This window comes from Cucurbita pepo, chromosome 15 (genome assembly GCF_057944985.1).
Source record: "Cucurbita pepo subsp. pepo isolate OVF chromosome 15, ASM5794498v1, whole genome shotgun sequence".
Classification (NCBI taxonomy): domain Eukaryota; kingdom Viridiplantae; phylum Streptophyta; class Magnoliopsida; order Cucurbitales; family Cucurbitaceae; genus Cucurbita; species Cucurbita pepo.
In genome coordinates, this window is record NC_141812.1 from 9,961,015 (window position 1) to 9,980,521 (window position 19,507).

General features: G+C 38.1%; 3 protein-coding genes across 3 annotated transcripts; all 3 read right to left on the reverse strand.

The window, feature by feature from the left end:
* Positions 1-63: 63 nt before the first annotated feature.
* On the reverse strand, positions 64-9,123 carry LOC111811502 (V-type proton ATPase subunit a3). Its single transcript, XM_023698387.2, has 18 exons — positions 8,815-9,123; positions 7,218-7,262; positions 6,921-7,040; positions 6,732-6,839; positions 6,410-6,520; positions 6,155-6,328; positions 5,707-5,844; positions 5,174-5,281; positions 4,968-5,075; positions 4,714-4,862; positions 4,080-4,233; positions 3,693-3,853; positions 3,384-3,590; positions 2,605-2,788; positions 2,435-2,518; positions 2,133-2,326; positions 1,267-1,326; positions 64-626 (listed from the first exon to the last, which is right to left on the reverse strand). The coding sequence occupies exons 1-18, from the start codon at positions 8,959-8,961 to the stop codon at positions 422-424; spliced, it is 2,457 nt and encodes an 818-aa protein (XP_023554155.2). The 5' UTR covers positions 8,962-9,123; the 3' UTR covers positions 64-421.
* A 792-nt stretch (positions 9,124-9,915) lies between these two features.
* On the reverse strand, positions 9,916-15,703 carry LOC111776473 (DNA replication licensing factor MCM4). Its single transcript, XM_023655917.2, has 18 exons — positions 15,552-15,703; positions 14,773-15,462; positions 14,541-14,669; positions 14,349-14,430; positions 13,732-13,864; positions 13,578-13,649; positions 13,361-13,483; positions 13,165-13,278; positions 12,885-13,097; positions 12,696-12,794; positions 12,212-12,372; positions 11,870-11,966; positions 11,626-11,787; positions 11,437-11,517; positions 11,278-11,356; positions 10,690-10,826; positions 10,561-10,614; positions 9,916-10,472 (listed from the first exon to the last, which is right to left on the reverse strand). Exons 1-18 carry the CDS (start codon positions 15,586-15,588, stop codon positions 10,398-10,400), a joined length of 2,538 nt encoding a protein of 845 aa, XP_023511685.2. The 5' UTR covers positions 15,589-15,703; the 3' UTR covers positions 9,916-10,397.
* A 1,710-nt stretch (positions 15,704-17,413) lies between these two features.
* On the reverse strand, positions 17,414-18,237 carry LOC111811126 (uncharacterized). Its single transcript, XM_023697866.2, has one exon. The coding sequence runs from the start codon at positions 18,181-18,183 to the stop codon at positions 17,602-17,604; it is 582 nt and encodes a 193-aa protein (XP_023553634.2). The 5' UTR covers positions 18,184-18,237; the 3' UTR covers positions 17,414-17,601.
* Positions 18,238-19,507: the final 1,270 nt, after the last annotated feature.

Below are 19,507 nucleotides of genomic sequence, written 5' to 3' on the forward strand. Positions count from 1 at the left end.
TAGAATTCATAAGGATGAAATAGAAAAGGATACGATCAACCAAATGCATCAAATTAGAAAGAGTGCAAAGAAATTGTTCGATCCTCTTCATTTGATTTCATAAATGTTTGCAGGCATAAATGCCTATAAACATAGGGAAACTGACTCAATAACCTTGTTTATTACGCTATCTCGTCGGTGATACCACTTATAAAGGCACTGGGGCCCGTCTAAGAACCCAGTTTATTTTCCATTAAAAAGGAACAAGTAGTGCTAATGCCCAAAACCTCAGGCTCAGGCACTCCAACAAGGGCAATGGCAGTGCCAATTACCTTAACCATATTTAAATTAAAGAATCAATACAAACCACTTCTGTGCACAAACCAAACCAAATCAAAACAGAGCTTTTATCTCATGGGCTTCATGTTGAAACTGAAGATTATTATTCATCATCTTCATCTAGCAATGCAAATGAGAAAGGAAGGAATTTGTAGCCGTCTCCCTCGTAGAACTTGTTTTGGAACTCGACCCAATGAAGACGCAGTGCGTGAAGGAAAGCACTTAAAGTCTCCATCAACAGCAACACACCAACGGTAGCGAAAATGAAAACAATGATGCCTACTATTAAGATTACAATGTTGTTGAACCTAAGAGGAAATAAAATGTTTTGTTAATGTTATGTTATAACCATTGGTAATTTTTTTAATGCAAAATAGAGCTTTCATAAAAAAAATGTGAGATCCCACATCGGTAGGGGAGGAGAACGAAACATTATTTATAAGGGTGTGGAAACCTCTCCCTAGCTGACACGTTTTAAAAACCTTGAGGGGAAGCCTGAAAGGAAAAGTCCAAGAAAGACAATATCTGCTAGTGGTGGGCTTGAATTGTTACAAAAAAGAAGGAAGTAACAAAAAAAAGTGGAAGCTACCACAAGCTCCAAAAAGGAGCTCCAATCGAGTAAAATAAGACTTAACGAGTAACTACGAAAAGACAGCTTCTGATCTCCAATGAAAAACATAGAATCTAACAAAAGTTCTCTTTCGCCCTAAAGATTCTATAGTTTTTCTCACACCAAAGTTCCCAGATAATGCAACAATTGGTAATTACCATTCACTACCACCAGCTTAGATGATTATATAGAATGCTCTAAAAGCACAACAGCTGTATAATGCGGCCTACCATTTAGGTGCATCAATAGGTCCAGTTCTCTACATCTCCTAGTCTATAATTCAGAAAGAAAAAAAAAAAATTAAGGGCAAAGAAGGTATATGAAGAAAAGTTACGTACCCCGCAGATAGAACGAGAACCTTGTCGTAAAACACGCTTGACAACTCTGAGTGCGCAAGACTAGATAACAAAAAAAGAAAATAATTAACAAATAAATAAAAATACCAAACCTTAAAAGAGAACAGGTCACTGAAGACAATTAGTTATTACTAGCACTCCGCGATGTTCATACATAACAAACGAAGATTTTTTTTTGAAGGGAACATTGGAGTCTTTTAACTCCATATGGCATTTATTGGGGTTCTAAGTTCTAACCGAAGTGAACTTAGAAGTTCATAATTTCAAGTTCTGAACATTATATTTCATTCACATGTACATGAGATGTGAGATCCCACGTTAGTTGGAGAGGAGAACAAAATATTTCTTAAAATGGTGTGGAAACCTTTCCCTAGTAAACGCATTTTAAAACCTTGAGGGGAAGCCCAGAAGGAAAGCCAAAAGAGTACAATATCTGCTAGCAGTGGGCTTAGAGCTAGATACCGGATAGTGTGTCAGCGAGGACTCTAGGACTCGAAGGGTGGTGGATTGTGAGATCCCACTTTGGTTGGGAGGGGAACGAAACATTTCTTATAAGGGTGTGGAAACCTCTCCCTAGTAGACGCATTTTAAAATCTTGAGGGGAAGCCCAGAAGAGAAAGCCAAAGAGGACAATATCAGCTAGCAGTGAGCTTAGTGGCAATGTGACAGAGAAAATGGAAAAAAGAGGTACCATTTGAATTTACCTTTCCAAATAGTGAACTCTATAATCGATAACGAGTGGTTCTTATAATCAAAAAAATAAAAATAAAACAAAAACAAACAACCGGTAGAGTGGCAATAAATACACAACCAAAAAACTGAAAATGAAAACCACTTGATTTATTTACCTTAAAGCCCATAGACGAAGATAGGAAGCTGTATTTGACACTGCTCCAAGCACAAATTCAATGGTGTGTATAAGTTGATGCACAAAAACCTCACTGAACTCAAACTCCTCATGACCATGTGAATCGTGATGCGAATCCAACTCAAGGGAATCATCACCACTTGGAAGAGGTGCATAAGACTGACCTTGGAACCTCTGAAGGAAACACGATTGTTAGAACCTAGTCAAATATAACAAGGGATCCCCCACCCAGCCAAACACACAAAAACACAACCAGGGCTTGTAAGAGCATCCAAAGCAGACCTGTTCGTGCTGTTTCTTCAAAAGGAAAGGCTTTGGAAGCAGCATCCATGGTACAGCAACAAGGGCCAGTAAGAGCAGCACAATCTGGAAATAGGAGGGAAAGAAGATGAATATGAGGACAATAAATACAAGAGTTGATAGAAACATTAGTATGAGTGGGAGGAGGAGACCTGAACATTTTTCTGCCCAGGAAAAAGTTGATTTTCAGCCAGATCTTCAGTGGGGCCGAGAAACATGTATATCATTACGTGGTACAGATCGGCGTTCGAACCAGTGCACCACTTTACGATGATGAGAAGGGAAAGATAACCGAAAAGGCTGTTCAGAAATATCATTTGTGGCAGGAATTGGAACCTGAAAATTGTACGCACAAGTCAATCCAATGTTGGCAAACAAGCAAAGCAAACCATTTATTTACAATCCTCTGTATTACCAACCAATCCTCAAACTATTAACTAATATGTCCTTCCTACCGTAATGATATTCATCATTCTATCCTAACTTTTTTCTTACCAAGCTTTCATTGAGAGAAATGATAAGTACAAGGACATACAAAAAACTTGTCCAACAAAAGGAGTCCGGACCTAACTACAAGAAAGGCCTCCAATCCGACCTATTAAAACTAAGCTCATAATTACAAAAGAAGTCGGGTAACAGATGTACACAAAGAAGCATTAAACCTAACACCATCCCAACCTCCTCCCACAATCTCGCCCCCTCTCCAAAGATCCTATTATGTCTCTAAGTCATGAGCCCCACACGAAAAAAGAAGCTAGCGTGCCACAAAACTCTGCCCTTATCTCGAGAGGGGGCATTCAGAAACGCCTCCTTAATCATATAGCAACAGCACTTCCTATCATGATTCACCCCTAATACAAATCAGAAATATCTCACTATGTAAAAACATGGAAGAACGACAGAAAACTAAAAATGGAACAAAACAACTCACCAAATATTGATGCTGTTCTTGAAAAATGTAGCATTGAAATAGCTTATTATAATTCCAAGGTTCATTTGTGCAACTCCAAGGAGGATAGACATTTTCATTTTCAGAGAGTTAAGAAATGGAAGCTCACTTCGAGTGCCATGCCATACAGGATCCAAGCCAAACGGATACGTAGAACCCGCCTTTATCAACCCCACAGTGGTAGAATCACTACAATGGCGAGGATTACAGGACTGACCATCATTACCAAGTCTCATAGCATGAATTACAGAAAAACATGGACAGAGTACATTAAAGGTTACATTGATATACCTGCAATCAGGACTACGACATGCATAGGCTGAGCGACCAAACAGTTCAAATGGGACTGAGAAGAACTCATTATAGATCAGACCTGTGTATATTGAAAATAGTGACATCATTAAAATGACATAGCGTCCACCGAAGGCCATTTCAGTGATATCTCCAAGCTTCTGAAATTTGAAAAGGAAAAAACTGTTAGATTTCACCAAATCCCCTCTAAGTAACAAGCTTTCTCGAAGAAAAAGATCCAACGAAAAGATATTAAGGAAGAGAAATAGAAGCATTGCCATCTGGGTCAGAATCCTAACTGTTAGGACGGGCCCATATTGATGGGAATAACATCATATAGTTCGGAGAACTTCTGGGTTAAATTAGTAGTAAGTGCTCGGAAATTACCTGAGAGGAAAGTTTCTTTTCCCGCAATATAAAATACAGTGTTGCAAGTAACAGACATATTCCATGCCCCCAATCACCAAACATAACAGCAAATAGAAATGGGAACGTGACGATGGTATATACACCAGGATTGGCTTCTTGATACTTTGCCACCCTAAAATAACATAACAGATTAAGTTCAGTCATATTTCTGCCAGTAACTTGTTGACCAAGATGCATTTAAACTAGGAAGATCTGCCAGAGACACAATAAGAAATTGACAAAGTTCTTAACCTCCTCCTACCTAATTAGAAAGTGACCAAGTTCTTAACCTCCTCCTACCTAATTAGAAAGTACTACTCGGGAGAACGAGAACGAGAACGAGAATATTACAACATGGAGCATGATCTAGCTAAAAATATTAATACCAGGTTACTGAAAAGCACGGGGAGAGAGACCTCTTTTGAATATGACGGGGAAGATAATATTAAGTTAATGTTTCAAGTATTCTTCAAAACAATGATAACCATGAAATATGGAAAAAGGAAGCTCAAGACCGAACGGAAAATTATAAAAAGGCTTTGCCACCAAAGTCCACAAAGAAACATGGAATCTAAGAAGGACAAATGATTTATAGAAAATCAGACTAACTTACCCATATGCATCAACAATTTCTTGAAAAGCAGTGGAGAATTTGTTTGTTCGAAAATAAGTAGGCGGTGCTTCTGTAGTTAATAAAACCTGGAAAATTGCTCCAACTTGGGAGTTGGAATCAGATGCTGCTCGCTGGAGTGCTTCCTGAATCTGAAATATCAAGTTTGGTGTCAAAAGTAATATTCAATTCTTGTAACAAAAGGCTCAATTTTTATTTACGACGCTCATAGAACAAACAACTAAGCAGAAGATTACCTGTTTTGTTGCAAAAACAGGACCCCACCCCTCCGCGACCAGACATTGTTTGGTTACATCAAGGCTAAGCATGTTCAAGATATGGTATATGGATTTTTCCTTCCTCGCCTTCCGAGTTCAAAAAGTAATGTAAGAAAATTAGAACACCACATAAAATATGGAAATCCACATTACAACCCAGAAATAGAGTAGAGTTTATGACAGACCAAGAGATTCCAATTTTCAAAATGTTCTCCAATAGTCTGCAATAGATTAGCCCGGTGCAGCAGCCCTACATCTATGGTAGTCTTCAGCTCAGCCAGTTTTCCAGAAACCTATATTCATGGTATTATGTATTTTAAGTTAGAACGCAAAATATCGAAATAGAAACGCAGCAGGAAACTGATAATTATAATGAAAAATGCAATAACACAAACAATCTATATTCCAACTGATATTTTAAGCTTACGCCTTTTCGACTTGGAAACCGAAGAGGCTTCATGATTAAAAAATTTAATAGAAACAACCAAACATACATGGATAACCTACTAGACACGAACAAAAAAGACTCCCCAAGTAAACTCCGACGTAAGAAATATTTTGATCTGCTAAATCAACACAAACCGCAGGCAACAGAAAACCCATATCGAGCAAATAATAAGAAAAGCCAAGCTTTGTAGAAAACAAGAATAACTTTAAATTCATAGGCAAGAGACACCTAGGAGATCAAATTCAATTCAAGCAGGAATAGATTCAATACCTCGGCAATCATTTGGGATTGTTTTCCCAAGTCCTCAGTAAAAGGGTATCGATTTGCTCCAAATGCCTCACATATTTTTAGAATCTTATTCTTTGCTCTTTCTCCAGAATAGAAAACAACAAACACGTTTTTCTCAACCTGTAGTCGACATTGGACAAAAAGATTAAGATATAACAAAAGTTGATGCACGATCACAAATCAAGTTTTATGCACCAATAAACATCACGAATAGAAATTATTTTGAGTATAAATATCATGAATTAAGATCGTATTTAAAAAGTATATATAACAATTCATGAGAGGGGAGGGGGATCATAGAAACCAACAATGAAATTGTCCCAACTAATCAAGTTCTGGACATCTAATGCTCGTGCTACTAAGAGGTCGCAAATGCATGAAAAAGTAAGCACAATCGTTACAATACAAAAAATTACACTGTATTTACTACCTTCTCTCCAGAGATAGGATCTGGAACAGGATCCTCAACTACAGCCTGCTTCAGAAACACATTACCCCTGGTAGCACGAAAAAGTATCCTCTCAAATGCCATAGATTTTCCCCGAGGAACAAGACCAGAAAGAAATCCCAAATTAACCGGCTTCGACTGATCCACAGATGATTCCTTCATCACAAGGGGAATGGAATTAAACTATGTAAAAATTGAAGATCGCTTAAACATGAAAAGAAAAGGTCAAAATTGTACTTGTTCCAACAACAATGGAACTTCTATTGAATCTCCACCAACTCGTCTTGATTCAAACTCTCTTTGCTGCTCTATGGCACTGCTTTGCGCTGCACCGAAAAAGTCACCAGCCTAACAAAAGGAAATTCATCAACTTTCTAACTCATAGGTTGAATGGAAAACTGACAAATTTGCTTATCACAGCATTTCTCTAATCCCAAAGATTCCAACATTATGACCATGAATAATATACGGAAAGAAGCTAGCATGCGACTATTTTCTCGAATCACATGATTTGACGGGAAATGACTAACTTTTCTAGGTTAAAGTTCAAAAGGATTACCTTCTGTAGAACAAGCTTATACTCCACAAGTTCATTGTAGGAACGCTGTAGCTTCTCACTATTAGCATTTATCTCAATCAGTTCTGCCTCAAGCTCACCAAGTTTGACCTTCAATGTGATAAAAAAGAAAAACGGTCAAGACATGAAGCACAAGAAACCATTTTAGGTAGTAATAAACTTGTAGGATACCTCAAGGTCATCTATATTGATATCAACTTGTGAAATGGAGCTTTTGCTTGGCAACCCAGCCTTCAACATTTGTTCCTTGAAAAAATTCAATTTGCGTGCCATCTCTCCACATCTTTTAATCTTGTTAGAACCAAGAACAAGAAAGGTAAGTTCAACAGAGAAAGAGAAATGTAGATGTAATTTAAAGTGACAAGTATTGCGCATAGCAGAGCTCAAATTTGATCATTGCCAAACCATTGCATATATCATAGTAGCACAGACAATTGATCCACATTTGGGATATGGGTCGAGACATACCTGTGCAGCATAAGTACGCTGGAACGGGCTTTTTTCGGCATTGAGCTGGAAAAATTAATACATTGAGTATCAGGAATAGCAGAACAAATGACAATGGAAAAAACTGTTCTAGAAGAACCAAGAGTTAGCAGCATGCTGAATATCAATTTTGGAAATGACTACATGTGATATATGAGTGTTCTACTTCAACAGGTAAGAAAACAGCAGGAAACTGGTACACATTTACAACTCTAGTAATGACTCACAACATCAATAAGTATCATGTTCCATCAAAAATACATATGCTATAATACTACCAAAAAAAAAAAAAAAACCATAAGAAAAATAATATTATAACATGTATAATAAATATATTCCTCCAGTATAAGGATCAGGCGCGAGACTAGCCCTTCGTGTTTCATCTGAGGTGGCAAAATCCTGTCCATACGGCTAAATATTTTGGGAATTTTAGTTCAACGAGAATACACTCAGCACGAAATGAACTGTTTAAATCATGAGAAATCTGTTACTGTAGTGATACAAACAAAATTAGATAGTCTCAAAGGAGCTTAAAAATATACGTCTTAGTTCAAGTTATAGTATCAAGTTAATTACTATAACAGCCTAAGCCCACTGCTAACAGATATTGTTCTCTTTGGGGTTTCCCTTTCAGGCTTCCTCTCAAGGTTTTTAAAACATGTCGGCTAGGGAGAGGTTTCCACATCCTTATAAAAATGTTTTGTTTCCCTCTCCAACCAGGGTGGGATCTCACAATCCACCTCCTTCGGGACCCAGCGTCCTCGCAGGCACTCGTTGCCCTCGCCAATCGATGTGAGACCCTCCAATTCACCCTCCTTCGAGGCCCAGCGTCCTTGCTAGCAAACCGCCTCGTGTACATCCCCCTTTGAGGCTCAGCCTCTTCACTGGCACATCGCCCAGTGTCTGGCTCTGATATCATCTGAAACAGCTCAAGCCCACCACTAGCAGATATTGTCCTCTTTGGGCTTTCTCTTTCGAGCTTCCCCTCGAAGTTTTTAAAATGCGTTTGTTAGGGAGAGGTTTCATATGGAGCATAAGCACAAAAAATTTGGAGACCGAACATCATGAAGAACAATTACATCAGAGTATAACTAAGACAGTAGGAATTTTGAACTGCTGAATACTATCCTATATTCAACCTTTGCGCGGGTTGTAGAGTTCCTTCGTCGCCCATTTTCACTAACTATCAAGCCCTGTTTCCAAGGACAATTCCATGAGACAAAATATGCTGTCCTACAAGCTGACGATTACTGGATAATCAAGCAACGAAGCGTACAGTTATACTCAAACCAAAAAATCAATTGAAACTACCAGTGGTTGAAACAAATTCAAGAGAATTTACATCCTCGTAACACATAGCCATCACAGTGAAGCACAATAAACTAAGAACACTAGCAATCAAGTTCAATCTAAGCATCAAAAGAGTACGCGCAGCACAAACTCATGATTGCCAAGCAACAGAAACAAAAACAAGCATCCAGATCACACAATCTAAGCAACACGGAATTTCTCCCCAACAAAACAGAAACAAAATAACAGGAAGATTAAAAAGAGAGTGCAAGCGAGAAGGTGCACATACATCTTTGAATTGGAGAAGGCCGAGATCGCCAAGGTAGGAGATAGTGCGATGCGCAGACTCGATGGGAATGATGAGCTGCACCAGCTGCATCGGCTCGGAGCGGAACAGATCCATGGATGGACAGCAACCACCTCGGCTATCGCCCATTGTTCCAAGACCTTCCTCCGACGAAGATCTTCAGCGCCAATCTGAGAATCTTGATGGGGGCTGAGAAGAATAGAACAGAGACGAATCTGGTGAGGACGATGAAGAAGAAGAGGAGATGAGTGGAATGCTATTGATCGTAGGCGACACGAGCATCCACGTTAACATGATTCCATCTCTTCTGTTGTCTTTTTTTTTTTTTGTTTTTTTTTTTTTTAATATTAAATTATTAAATCGTATCAAATTAGTTATTTAATTCATAATTTTTAAAGTTTTTTTTTTTATTATTATTAATTTTACTAAGAATAAAAACCGAAACGATAAAAAGTTGGAATAAAAATTCAGGTAAAGAATATATATTATTAAACTAAAAAATAAATAACTGTCATTTTGTAATTTTAATTAATCAAAATTCCATAAGTAAGGAGATTTATAATCACTATTTATTTTTTATTTCATTTTTATAAATTATAATTAATTGAAACTAAATTTGCATCATCATAATTAATAAGACATTCAATTTAAGCGATAATAATTGAAGGGCAATCATAAATATTCAAGATGAACTTACCGAACCCAAAAAAAAAATGAAGACTTAATTAAAATCCTCTGAGAACGTGGATAAGAAGCAACTTCAATCTCATTCAACTAGTTAAGAACACGTATCAAATTATAATATTTCTTTATCGATTAAACGTGCTTAAAAATTTAGTAGAACTAAATGATAACGACCGGATACCAACTTCATTACAATTTAACTAGTTAAAACATTGATAACTTAGATCAAATATAAAAATAAAAAATAAAAAGTTTTGTTTCTGATGATCATAGATATGCAATCACATGGAATAACTGAACTTAGGATCGTAGTTTCAAACTATAACCCTGAGTAGTTCTTGAAGGGAATGTTCGAATCTAATTCCACCTTAATGTAATATTCTCGAACAAGAAAAAAGAAGAGGAAAAAGCTATCACTATATAACTACCGGTAGTCAAAACTATATTAGTCATGATTAAACTTAAACCAAAAGATAAATATTGTTACAGCAAGCGAGAGCAAAGCCTAGGGGCGTCCACGGATAAACCACTCCAAAGTGATAATGTCTCCGAACGAGGAGGCCATGTGGAAACAAGCTGTTAAACTTCCAAGAGAAAGAAGATTGACCCAATCAAAGAGGCGATAAAATCTCTTAACTCTTGATCTTCTACAAATTTCTCAATCGAAGGAGCTCTCTTCGTCTAATTCGTAGTCTCTACCCAGTGATCTTTCCTATTTGTGGAGGACCTCAAAGAGCCCGTGACTAACCAAATCAAGATAAATTGATGTTCTATACAACAAGAATAGGCCATTCGAATGATATCCTTAGATGCCAAATATGGATGTTTTTCTCAGGCCATGGCTCCATACCTCTGAAGTAATCAATATCTCTTCAAGCTCCTCACATTCTCTTTATGCTATCACCATGGATCGCTACAAATCCCTCACTTGCAAGTGTTGATACCGCATTTCTAAGCTGCATTGCCATAACATTCATAGTTATTATTCGTCAATTTTGTTGGGGGGTGGGGATGTTGGTTTGTAGAGAGAGAGAGGTAATGTACGTTGTTGAGATGGACTTCGTTATCAGGATTCTGCTTCTTCAGCTCATCCAGCAACTACAGAAGAATTGGAAGAGATTTAGAGCTATAACAAGTGAAGTTCGTGCACACAGTGAAGAGTTAGCAGCAGACCTCTGACAGGCGGATGGAAGGCCCTCCGAGCTGCATTTTCTCCATGATTATGTTGCGAGTTGCCGATAATAAACTCTCCCTTCGCATCCGTTCGCTTGCCGATACTCCCGTGTTGATCAGATCCATGTCAATGGTTCCTGAAATTGTATTGCATAGATGCAACATTGAAGTTAAGATATGAGAGTGAAACCTTAAAGGATTTATATGAGATCCCACATCGGTCGAAGAGGGGAACGAAGAATTTTCGGTGTGGAAAACTCTCTCTAGCAGACACGTTTTAAAACCTAGAAGGGAAAGTCCAAATAGGACAATATTTGCTAGCGGTGAGCTTGGGCTGTTACAAATGGTATCAGAGCCAATCACCGAGCGGTGTGTCAGTGAGGACGCTAGGCCCCCAAGGGGGTGGATTGTGAGATCCCACATCGGTTGGAGAGGGGAACGAAGTATTTCTGGTGTGAAAACCTCTCCCCAGCAGACGCGTTTTAAAATCTTGAAAAGAAATCCAAAAGGAAAAACTTAAAAAAGGACAATATCTGCTGGAGGTCTTTAGAATTTAAAAGAGATTTAGAGGCATTGCAAAACAGCTACCTGTAGAATGATCGGTTGCAGACTGCTGCATTGCAACTTCCAGAAGCCGGAATGCCTCAAGAACATCGCCCTTTTCAACCTGAATGCATTAGAACTTATGTCCTGTTATACTGACTATGAACAACAATAATGAAAAAGGAAAAAAGCAACTTCACTAACCCATTCTGAAAAACGTATACGAGCAAGGGCTTCACTTAAACGTATTAAACTCTCAATCTGTCTGGGAGTAGCTGTTATGACCTGTCGATACATTAATAAATTCCAATCACTACAAAAGGAGCTAATAGTTTCATAACTGCAAAACACAATCAGATTTCCTCGCATTGGAATGTATTTGAATAACTTTACCTTTTTACTACTGCCTGGAAAGTTTCCTCTCCTCCTCAGCTCAACATAGCCTCTAGTCAACTCTTCAGCTGCCTCATCTGATAATTTTGGGTGAATGTTTTTCCTAGCATAGCTGATGTATGAAGTCAAGGTATGAAGGTCCATGAAATCCTGCTCAATGCCCTGCAAGTTGAGTGCAACAGAATGATGAACAAGACAAACCACCAGAAGCTCAACTATGACCAGAATTGCAAGTTACTCAAACCTCTGGGTTGTCGAAGTGTAGTGCGACAATATGCTTAGCAAGGCGCCTATCTGTTTGCTCATCAGCTTTATCCAGAATTAAATAAATCAAGTCAAACCTGAACCAATATAATTTCAGTCAATAGTTAAATCTAAAGTCCAAATTAGATGTTATTAAAATGAATTTTAAGCATTTTAGAGTTTCGTTTTATTTAGTATCAATGTCCACAACATCATCAGTTCGAGGTGCCAAACATATGTATAAATATTGAGCACAGCAACAGCTCAGGAGGTACTCAAGATAGATGCATGTATACAATGTTTTAGAAACATTCTGGTTAACAAATCAACATTATCTTCTTACCTTGATAACAAAGTAGGAGGAAGGTGTATGTTATCAATCACAGATAGGCGAGGGTTATAACGTGAACCACTAGGATTTGCACAAGCTAATACTGAAGTTCTGGCATTAAGGGAAGCAATGATTCCAGCCTTCGCTATTGAAACAGTTTGTTGCTCCATCACCTAGAAAGTATAAGCATCAAATCTCAAGCCATAAAAAATATGAAATTCAATTGGGAAATAGACAGCTGATCGAACGAAAAGGGGGATTATTCTCACATAGTGAATAACAGTGTCACATATAGATGCTGTCTATAAACAGTAAAATACTGTTCTTCCTTTCATATAACAAATGTTCTTCACACAGAAAAAATTGAGAAATAACTTTAGATACAAGCCCCAAAGGCCCCAAAAGTTTAAAGTCCCTTGGTATATTCGAATCTCCTGCCAAATTATATAGAACATGAATAAATCTATTTCGAAGTAAAACTCAAAGGCCCACTAACCTCATGCAACATGCTCCTTGCATTTTCAGACATTTTATCAAATTCATCAATGCAGCATATGCCCCTGTCACTCAAAACCAAGGCCCCACTCTCCAGTACCTAAAAGGTAACTCAAAATTTGTTAGTTATCCATTGTTCAAACAAGTTGGACATCAAGAAAATTAGATTCAAAATGCAGTAGGATCCTACTGTTTCCCCTGTTTCAGGATCTTTGGTGACATAAGCTGTCAACCCAACAGCAGAGCTACCCCTTCCACTGGTGTAAATGCCGCGGGGAGATAGTTTATGTATGTATTGGAGAAGCTGAGACTTGCTGGTTCCAGGATCACCAACGAGAAGTATGTTAATATCTCCACGAAAGCTTGCACCGGATGCCAATTTCAAAGCACTCCCACCGAAGAGCTGCACAATGAAAAATCAACGCTCAGAATGAGGCAGGAAAAGGTAGAAGTAGAAATGTGGAAAATACCTGGCAAAGAAGGCCCTTCTTTACATCATCAAGCTCCCAAATATTAGGTGCCAATGACCTGGTTAGTCTGTCATATATATCAGGCTTTTTGGAGAGTTCTTTCAGCTCTTCCACCTGCATTTCAATCAAGAATGTGAGTGCAGAAGATAAGAATGGCCAAGAAATGTTGGGCCGGTAAATGCCTTCAACCCCATACCTTCGCTTCATCAAACGAAACATCATCGACATTTCCACCCAACCGGTTCTCAGCTCCAGTTGGGTCTTCAGCCACCATTCTCGACTTATCAGTCTTCTTTATATGAAGACAGTCAATATAAGTCTGCAATAAAAGAGACGAGTACACCATGCTAAGACTACAACAGCACAACTAATAAGTTCAATTCAATTTTCAAGTAAATGTACAAACCATATACCTTGAATAATGATTTTACAGTTCTCTGGGTTGGTCCAATTCTCACACTCATGGCCCTATAAATCCCAGTGACCTATCAAAAGAATCGAAACTGATAAGCTACAAAGATAAAAGAAAACTTACATCAGTCCACTTCATCATTAGATTGGTTTTACCTCAACTCTGTCACCAGGCTTTCCAGTATCAACCAGCTTGTCATGCATTAACAAGCTTACAGTATGAGGTGTCCCTCCTTCAGGTATCTCATCAGGAGTCTCCTGAAGCCGTACAATCTGCTTATCAGCAAACCTAACTCAACGGCATAGGTTAGTCATACTTAGTATTAAGTAAACTAAACATGCTATTTCTCGTCCTCTATCCGCCCCTCAATTTACACGTTTCATTATTAAAACATGATAAAGTAAAATTGAATAAGGATCAACAGATAGACGTTCCACCAGCAAATAGCTGACAAATTTAGTAAAGGTCAGTAGATTAAAATTTTATGCAGAATTATTCCTGACAGATGAAACGATTACGTAGCCTTTAATGTGCTTATCGAGGTTAGCATATAAGAGATGGTACTTGAAACCAGAATAATATTACAAGGACCACAATTATGGTAATTATAAATCTTATTGACATACATATCAAGGAATTAGCAAGCAAACAATTTGATTAAATTTACCTACAATAGTTTAGATTCAATACGGGCACATCATACAGAGTAATATATAATTGGATAGATCATGGTACAGTCAGTACAGATTAAAGTTACTTAGCAGAGGATTACCTGCATCGATTGTGAACCAATGTCATGGAGTTTCTTGCTTGGCATTCTTCCTTCAAGCATATAGTGGGTTCAGTTATTTGACCTAATTAGTTCATAGACTCCATTGTCAATACAAACAGAAAACTTCATTTGAACAAGCATATGAGGCCAATCACAAACAGAAAAGAACAATCCATTGAAACTCAAGCTCACCTCTCTCAATAGCTACTGGGTCAGTGTAGTATCCACATACGAGACATCTAAACATCGCCTCCCTGATCTCAGGAATTATGGAACTACACCGTATTATCATTCCCTTCAGTGATACCATCCTCTCAATGTCTAAAAAAAAGAACCATCAATTGTTCATAGTCATCAGTTTAAGAAAGGACTGGAGATTACTACCTAGAACTAAACCAATCAAATTGAATGTTGGAAACATTACCAGATGGGTTAAGGTTTCTCATTGAAGTAGAAGTTCTGAGATTGAATATCCGAGTTTGAATGTGCTTTTCGAACAATGGGTTGATTTGGGGCACCATTTCCATCAGAACAATGTCAAAAATTGCGAGAACCTCGAGAGGATACCTCACCATCTTCGTGTATAAATCCGTATCGTAATTGAACACATCCTGCGCATCCACATCGAGCGAATCCCCTTCAATTTCAAGAACCCGCTTGATTACCTCCGCGTATTTTCCCTCGGTATGAAAATCCCCCTCAGACTGCGACGCCTGACGACCACGGAAATGCCTCAAAAACCGAATGATCGCTCCCTTCACATCGTCAACACTGATATTCGTCCCCCATACGAAGGTCGGATGGTCCTCATCCATGTCGTCGCCGTCGCCAGGTTCCGTCGACGGCGGAATATCATCCGTCGATGAAGGTGTAGCAGCCATCGGGGTCGCTCCACCTCCGGACGCTCTTCTCCCACCTCCCTGCCGACGCGAGCGCGACTCCGTAGCCTTCGGAGTGGTTTCCGACGAGACCATTCGGGATCGTTGACGCGGCGGCGTAGCAATTTCCGAAGGAGTAGATGACCGGCGACGGCTTCGACGGCGATAACCGTCCCCTGAAGATGAGACAGTGTTTCCGATGGGACTAGAGAATGAATCACCAGGCGACGAAGGACCTGCAGAAATGAAGAACAGAAATAGAGAAATGAACCTTCAATTCAGCCCGAATTAGACTAGATACATGAACATTTCGAAAGATACCAACCTGTATTGAAGTTAACTGGAGAAGAATCGGACGCCATTGCAGCTGGAAGTGAAGAAGAGAAATGCGGCGGGATGAAGACGGTCACTGAGACTTAGAACAGTGCAACTGTGTATCTGTTCGAAGGCGAAGCTAAGGGACTTAGCGGGAGGAAGCAACTTATTTCCCGCCAAAATTGGTGGGCTTCAGACGGAATGGGCCGTTCCAGTTTGGGCCTATTGGGCTTTACAGCTCCAAAGCCCAGATCAGTTACTGGGGATGTTGATGAAAAATATATATATATATATATATATATTCAAATTTCATTGTAATTTTAATAATTAAGTATTTAAATATTAATATATTTGAATTTGAATTTATTGCAATTTGGTCCCTGAATAATATTATTAAGGCTTAATGAAATTTCTTAAGTTATGGATTAATGAAATGGTAAAATTGAATATATTTATAAATTAGAAATATTATGTTATTAGTTAACAAAAATTAAGTGAGTTTATAAAAATTGATGCTTAATTTAATATAAAAATTAACCATAAAGATTATTACAAATTTTATATATTGACTAAATTATTACAAATTAAGTTTATAATTTTTTTTTTTTTTTTTTTTTTTTTGTAATTTTAATATCAAAATCAGTATAACGATTATTTTTTAAAAAATAAATAAGATTTAAATGTTTTTGTAAATATTTAAAATAAAATTAAAAAAAAAAAGGGGACCTACTAATTTTGTAAATATTTTTATTTGTTTGACTTTTTGTAAATGACTTCTTAACTATCTCAAGAGATGAAGCTAACGTTTAATTAATTTAAAGTATTTTTAGTGGGGCAGTAAGAAAAACCTATTCGTTCGGTGAAGCAACTTAAGCTTGTTCGTTCGGCAAAGCGAGTTAGGAGTCGATTCGTCCGGCCAAGCGAGTTAGAAGCCGATTCGTTCGGCCAAGCGAGTTAGGAGCCTATTCGTTCGGCCAAGTGAGTTAGGAGCCGATTCGTTTGGCCAAACGAGTTAGGAGCCGATTCGTCCGGCCAAGCGAGTTAGGAGCCGATTCGTCCGGCCAAGCGAGTTAGGAGCCGATTCGTCCGGCCAAGCGAGTTAGGAGCCGATTCGTTCGGCCAAGCGAGTTAGGAGCCGATTCGTTCGGCCAAGCGAGTTAGGAGCCGATTCGTTCGGCCAAGCGAGTTAGGAGCCTATTCGTTCGGCCAAGCGAGTTAGAAGCCTATTCGTTCGGCCAAGAGAGTTAGAAGCCTATTCGTTCAGCGACGTATGCTCGAGCCTCTGACCTCGATTTAAGAATGTTCTAGAAAACGAGGCAAAGAGATATGAAAAGAGAGTTTTGAGAGCAAGAGTTAGAAATTGAAATTGGTTTCAGAAGTTGAGATAATAAAGTTTGTGGTAAGAAATAGAACTATAGAACTTTGATCATAGTTCTTCGATAGATTAGAGTTTCAATTTTGTAATTTTGTATCTGACGAGTGAAAGGTGAGAACTTTTAGAGAAGTTATGATCTAACGAGATGAGGATGTTTATGATCAATCATCACATCTTACTATGTTCTAGTCCTATGATGTTCTTATGAAAAGGAGCAAGACATGTGTTCCAAGAACAATGACGCCTCATCAGTTTTGATCAGACGCTTGGCTTTCTATGAGAAAATGATACAAAATAATTGTCAGTTGTTCAGATTGTGTGGCCCAGAGATTCCAGATTTTTGGAAACAAATTCCATGAACCACAAACAAATCAACCGAACAGCTAATCAACAAGGCGTTGCAATTAGCGTAACAATTTTTGTGGACATAAGATTGATGATTAATTCACGAAGATGATATTCGAGTTAGTGTTCATCATCAATCCAAGCCTTGGAAATCAACAGAAACCATCAGAGCAAATTCGATTTACAGGGTAACTAGTTACTACAACTACTTACAACAAACGCAACCACTATACTTGTTATTACAGCTATGTTGTATTTGCTTCTACGTCATACTGGGATTCGATTTGGTTTACCTTTCTTAGGCACTTGATCGAGCAGAGTTCTTGAATCTGTTCTTGTTCTAATAACTATGCTTCAAGCCGAGTCCGTGCTTGCCGCGGACGCATCCAGGCTTGGTGAACAAAAACGGCGATCTCTTCGAATTATACATCCTTGTAAATCCTCTTTTCCCCAATTTCCTCATCCGCTGCCGTCCGAGTTTGTCACTGACAGACCACGGAACGAGTTCATCGTCCAAATCTAACTCATCTTCATCATCATCGTCGTCGTCGTCGTCTTTGTCGGTTTCATCCTCCTCCGCATCGTTGTAGCCGTACGCAAAACCGTCCTCCGCGTGATTCTGAAGGAAATAAACATCTTCCAAAGGATCGAAGATCCGATCCTCCGCAAGAGAAATCGGCACCACAACAACAGGAGAAATAATTTCTCGGAGATCTTCAGGAATTCGAGCAACCACGCAGCAGTTTTTACCCTCTTTTTCGCCTCCATTTCCGTCCATTTCTGAATCGGCATCAGAAGCATTGAGGAACTCCCAGTTCGAAAGGCGTTCGACATCTTCAACAAATTCATACTCGAAATCATCGTAAAAATGGAATTCCACAGACGATGAGGAAGATGACGAAGCTCCAGACATGGCCTCCATTATCGCTCTGTGAAATTGATTCGAGAATTGGTGGTGGTTTTGTTTTACAGTTTTTTTCCTTATTCTTGTTCCAGCGGAATATATAAAGGGGTAGAAATTATGAGGTGTCAAAACGTGCTCACGTGCCTGACGTGCAGTGTCCAATGAGAGAACGCCACGTAGCCACACTATGTTACGGACTCGGCTTGTGCGCCAAGCTTCCGTGCGGACTACGCTTGGTTTGCGGATTAGTCCTTTTTGCGAAATTTCCTTCGCCTCGGGGGTTTTTAACTTTTTATTATTATTATTTATTTATTTATTTATTTATTTATTATTTATTATTCTTCTACTTTTTGGTACAATAATTGGAATCTTTATGTTTTGAAAAATTAATTAGAATTTTTCTTTTCAATTTCAATAAATTCTATGTATTTATTTTTTAAATAAAGTAATGTTGGAAATAAAGCCTACTCTATAATGCTTTTATTTCCATTTAATCTCTAATATTTGTTTTCTTTTTTATAATTTTAAATTTAATTCATCTACGAGAATATAATTATAAAAAATTATTGGAAAACGACTCAAAAAATTATCTTCCTCGTTTATTATTAGTAGACGAGCAACTAAATTAAAAAATATTATCATAAATGACTATTTTCTTTTAAATGAAAGGAACTAAATTGAAACAAGACTAAAATATTAGAGATTAAATACATATTTAGCGTAAAAGTAATTGTATTTTTCGAAATAAGATTGACATTTTAATTCTAAGTTTTGACAACAAAAGAGCGGTTATTGAATCGCTTGTATTAAAAGATTGAATAAATGAGCGAAACTCATTCCCAAGGTGTGGTGTGTACAGGGCCCGAGTACATATTCACCGCCGACCTCTTTTCCAAATGAACCGAACCTCGATAGCACATTCAGAAAAGAGATATGGTCATCTCTCTAGGTTGCACACCCCCTTTATCTCGTTATATTCGTGCACCCAGCCAGTAATGGACCTACTTACCTTGCTTGTGGACCATTAGCTGAACTTTCAAAACAAGCAGAAAAACAATATACCGGTGTTCTATGCTCGATTCAGCAACTCGAAGTTTGTTTGCTAGAGGTACGATAAGACGAAGGGAGATTTACTGATAAGGCAGTTGAGCCCCTTGGTGACATTTCTTTTATGTACCAAAACCATGTCTCGGTTTGGGACCACAAAGCGTAACACCATAAGAAAAATAGAATAATAACTAAATAAAAAGTATAATTCAAAATGTGCATGGCCATAATTAAAAACTCTTTATTTCTTTATACACTACACGTATATTAATTTCATTCAGATATCAATAGTCAG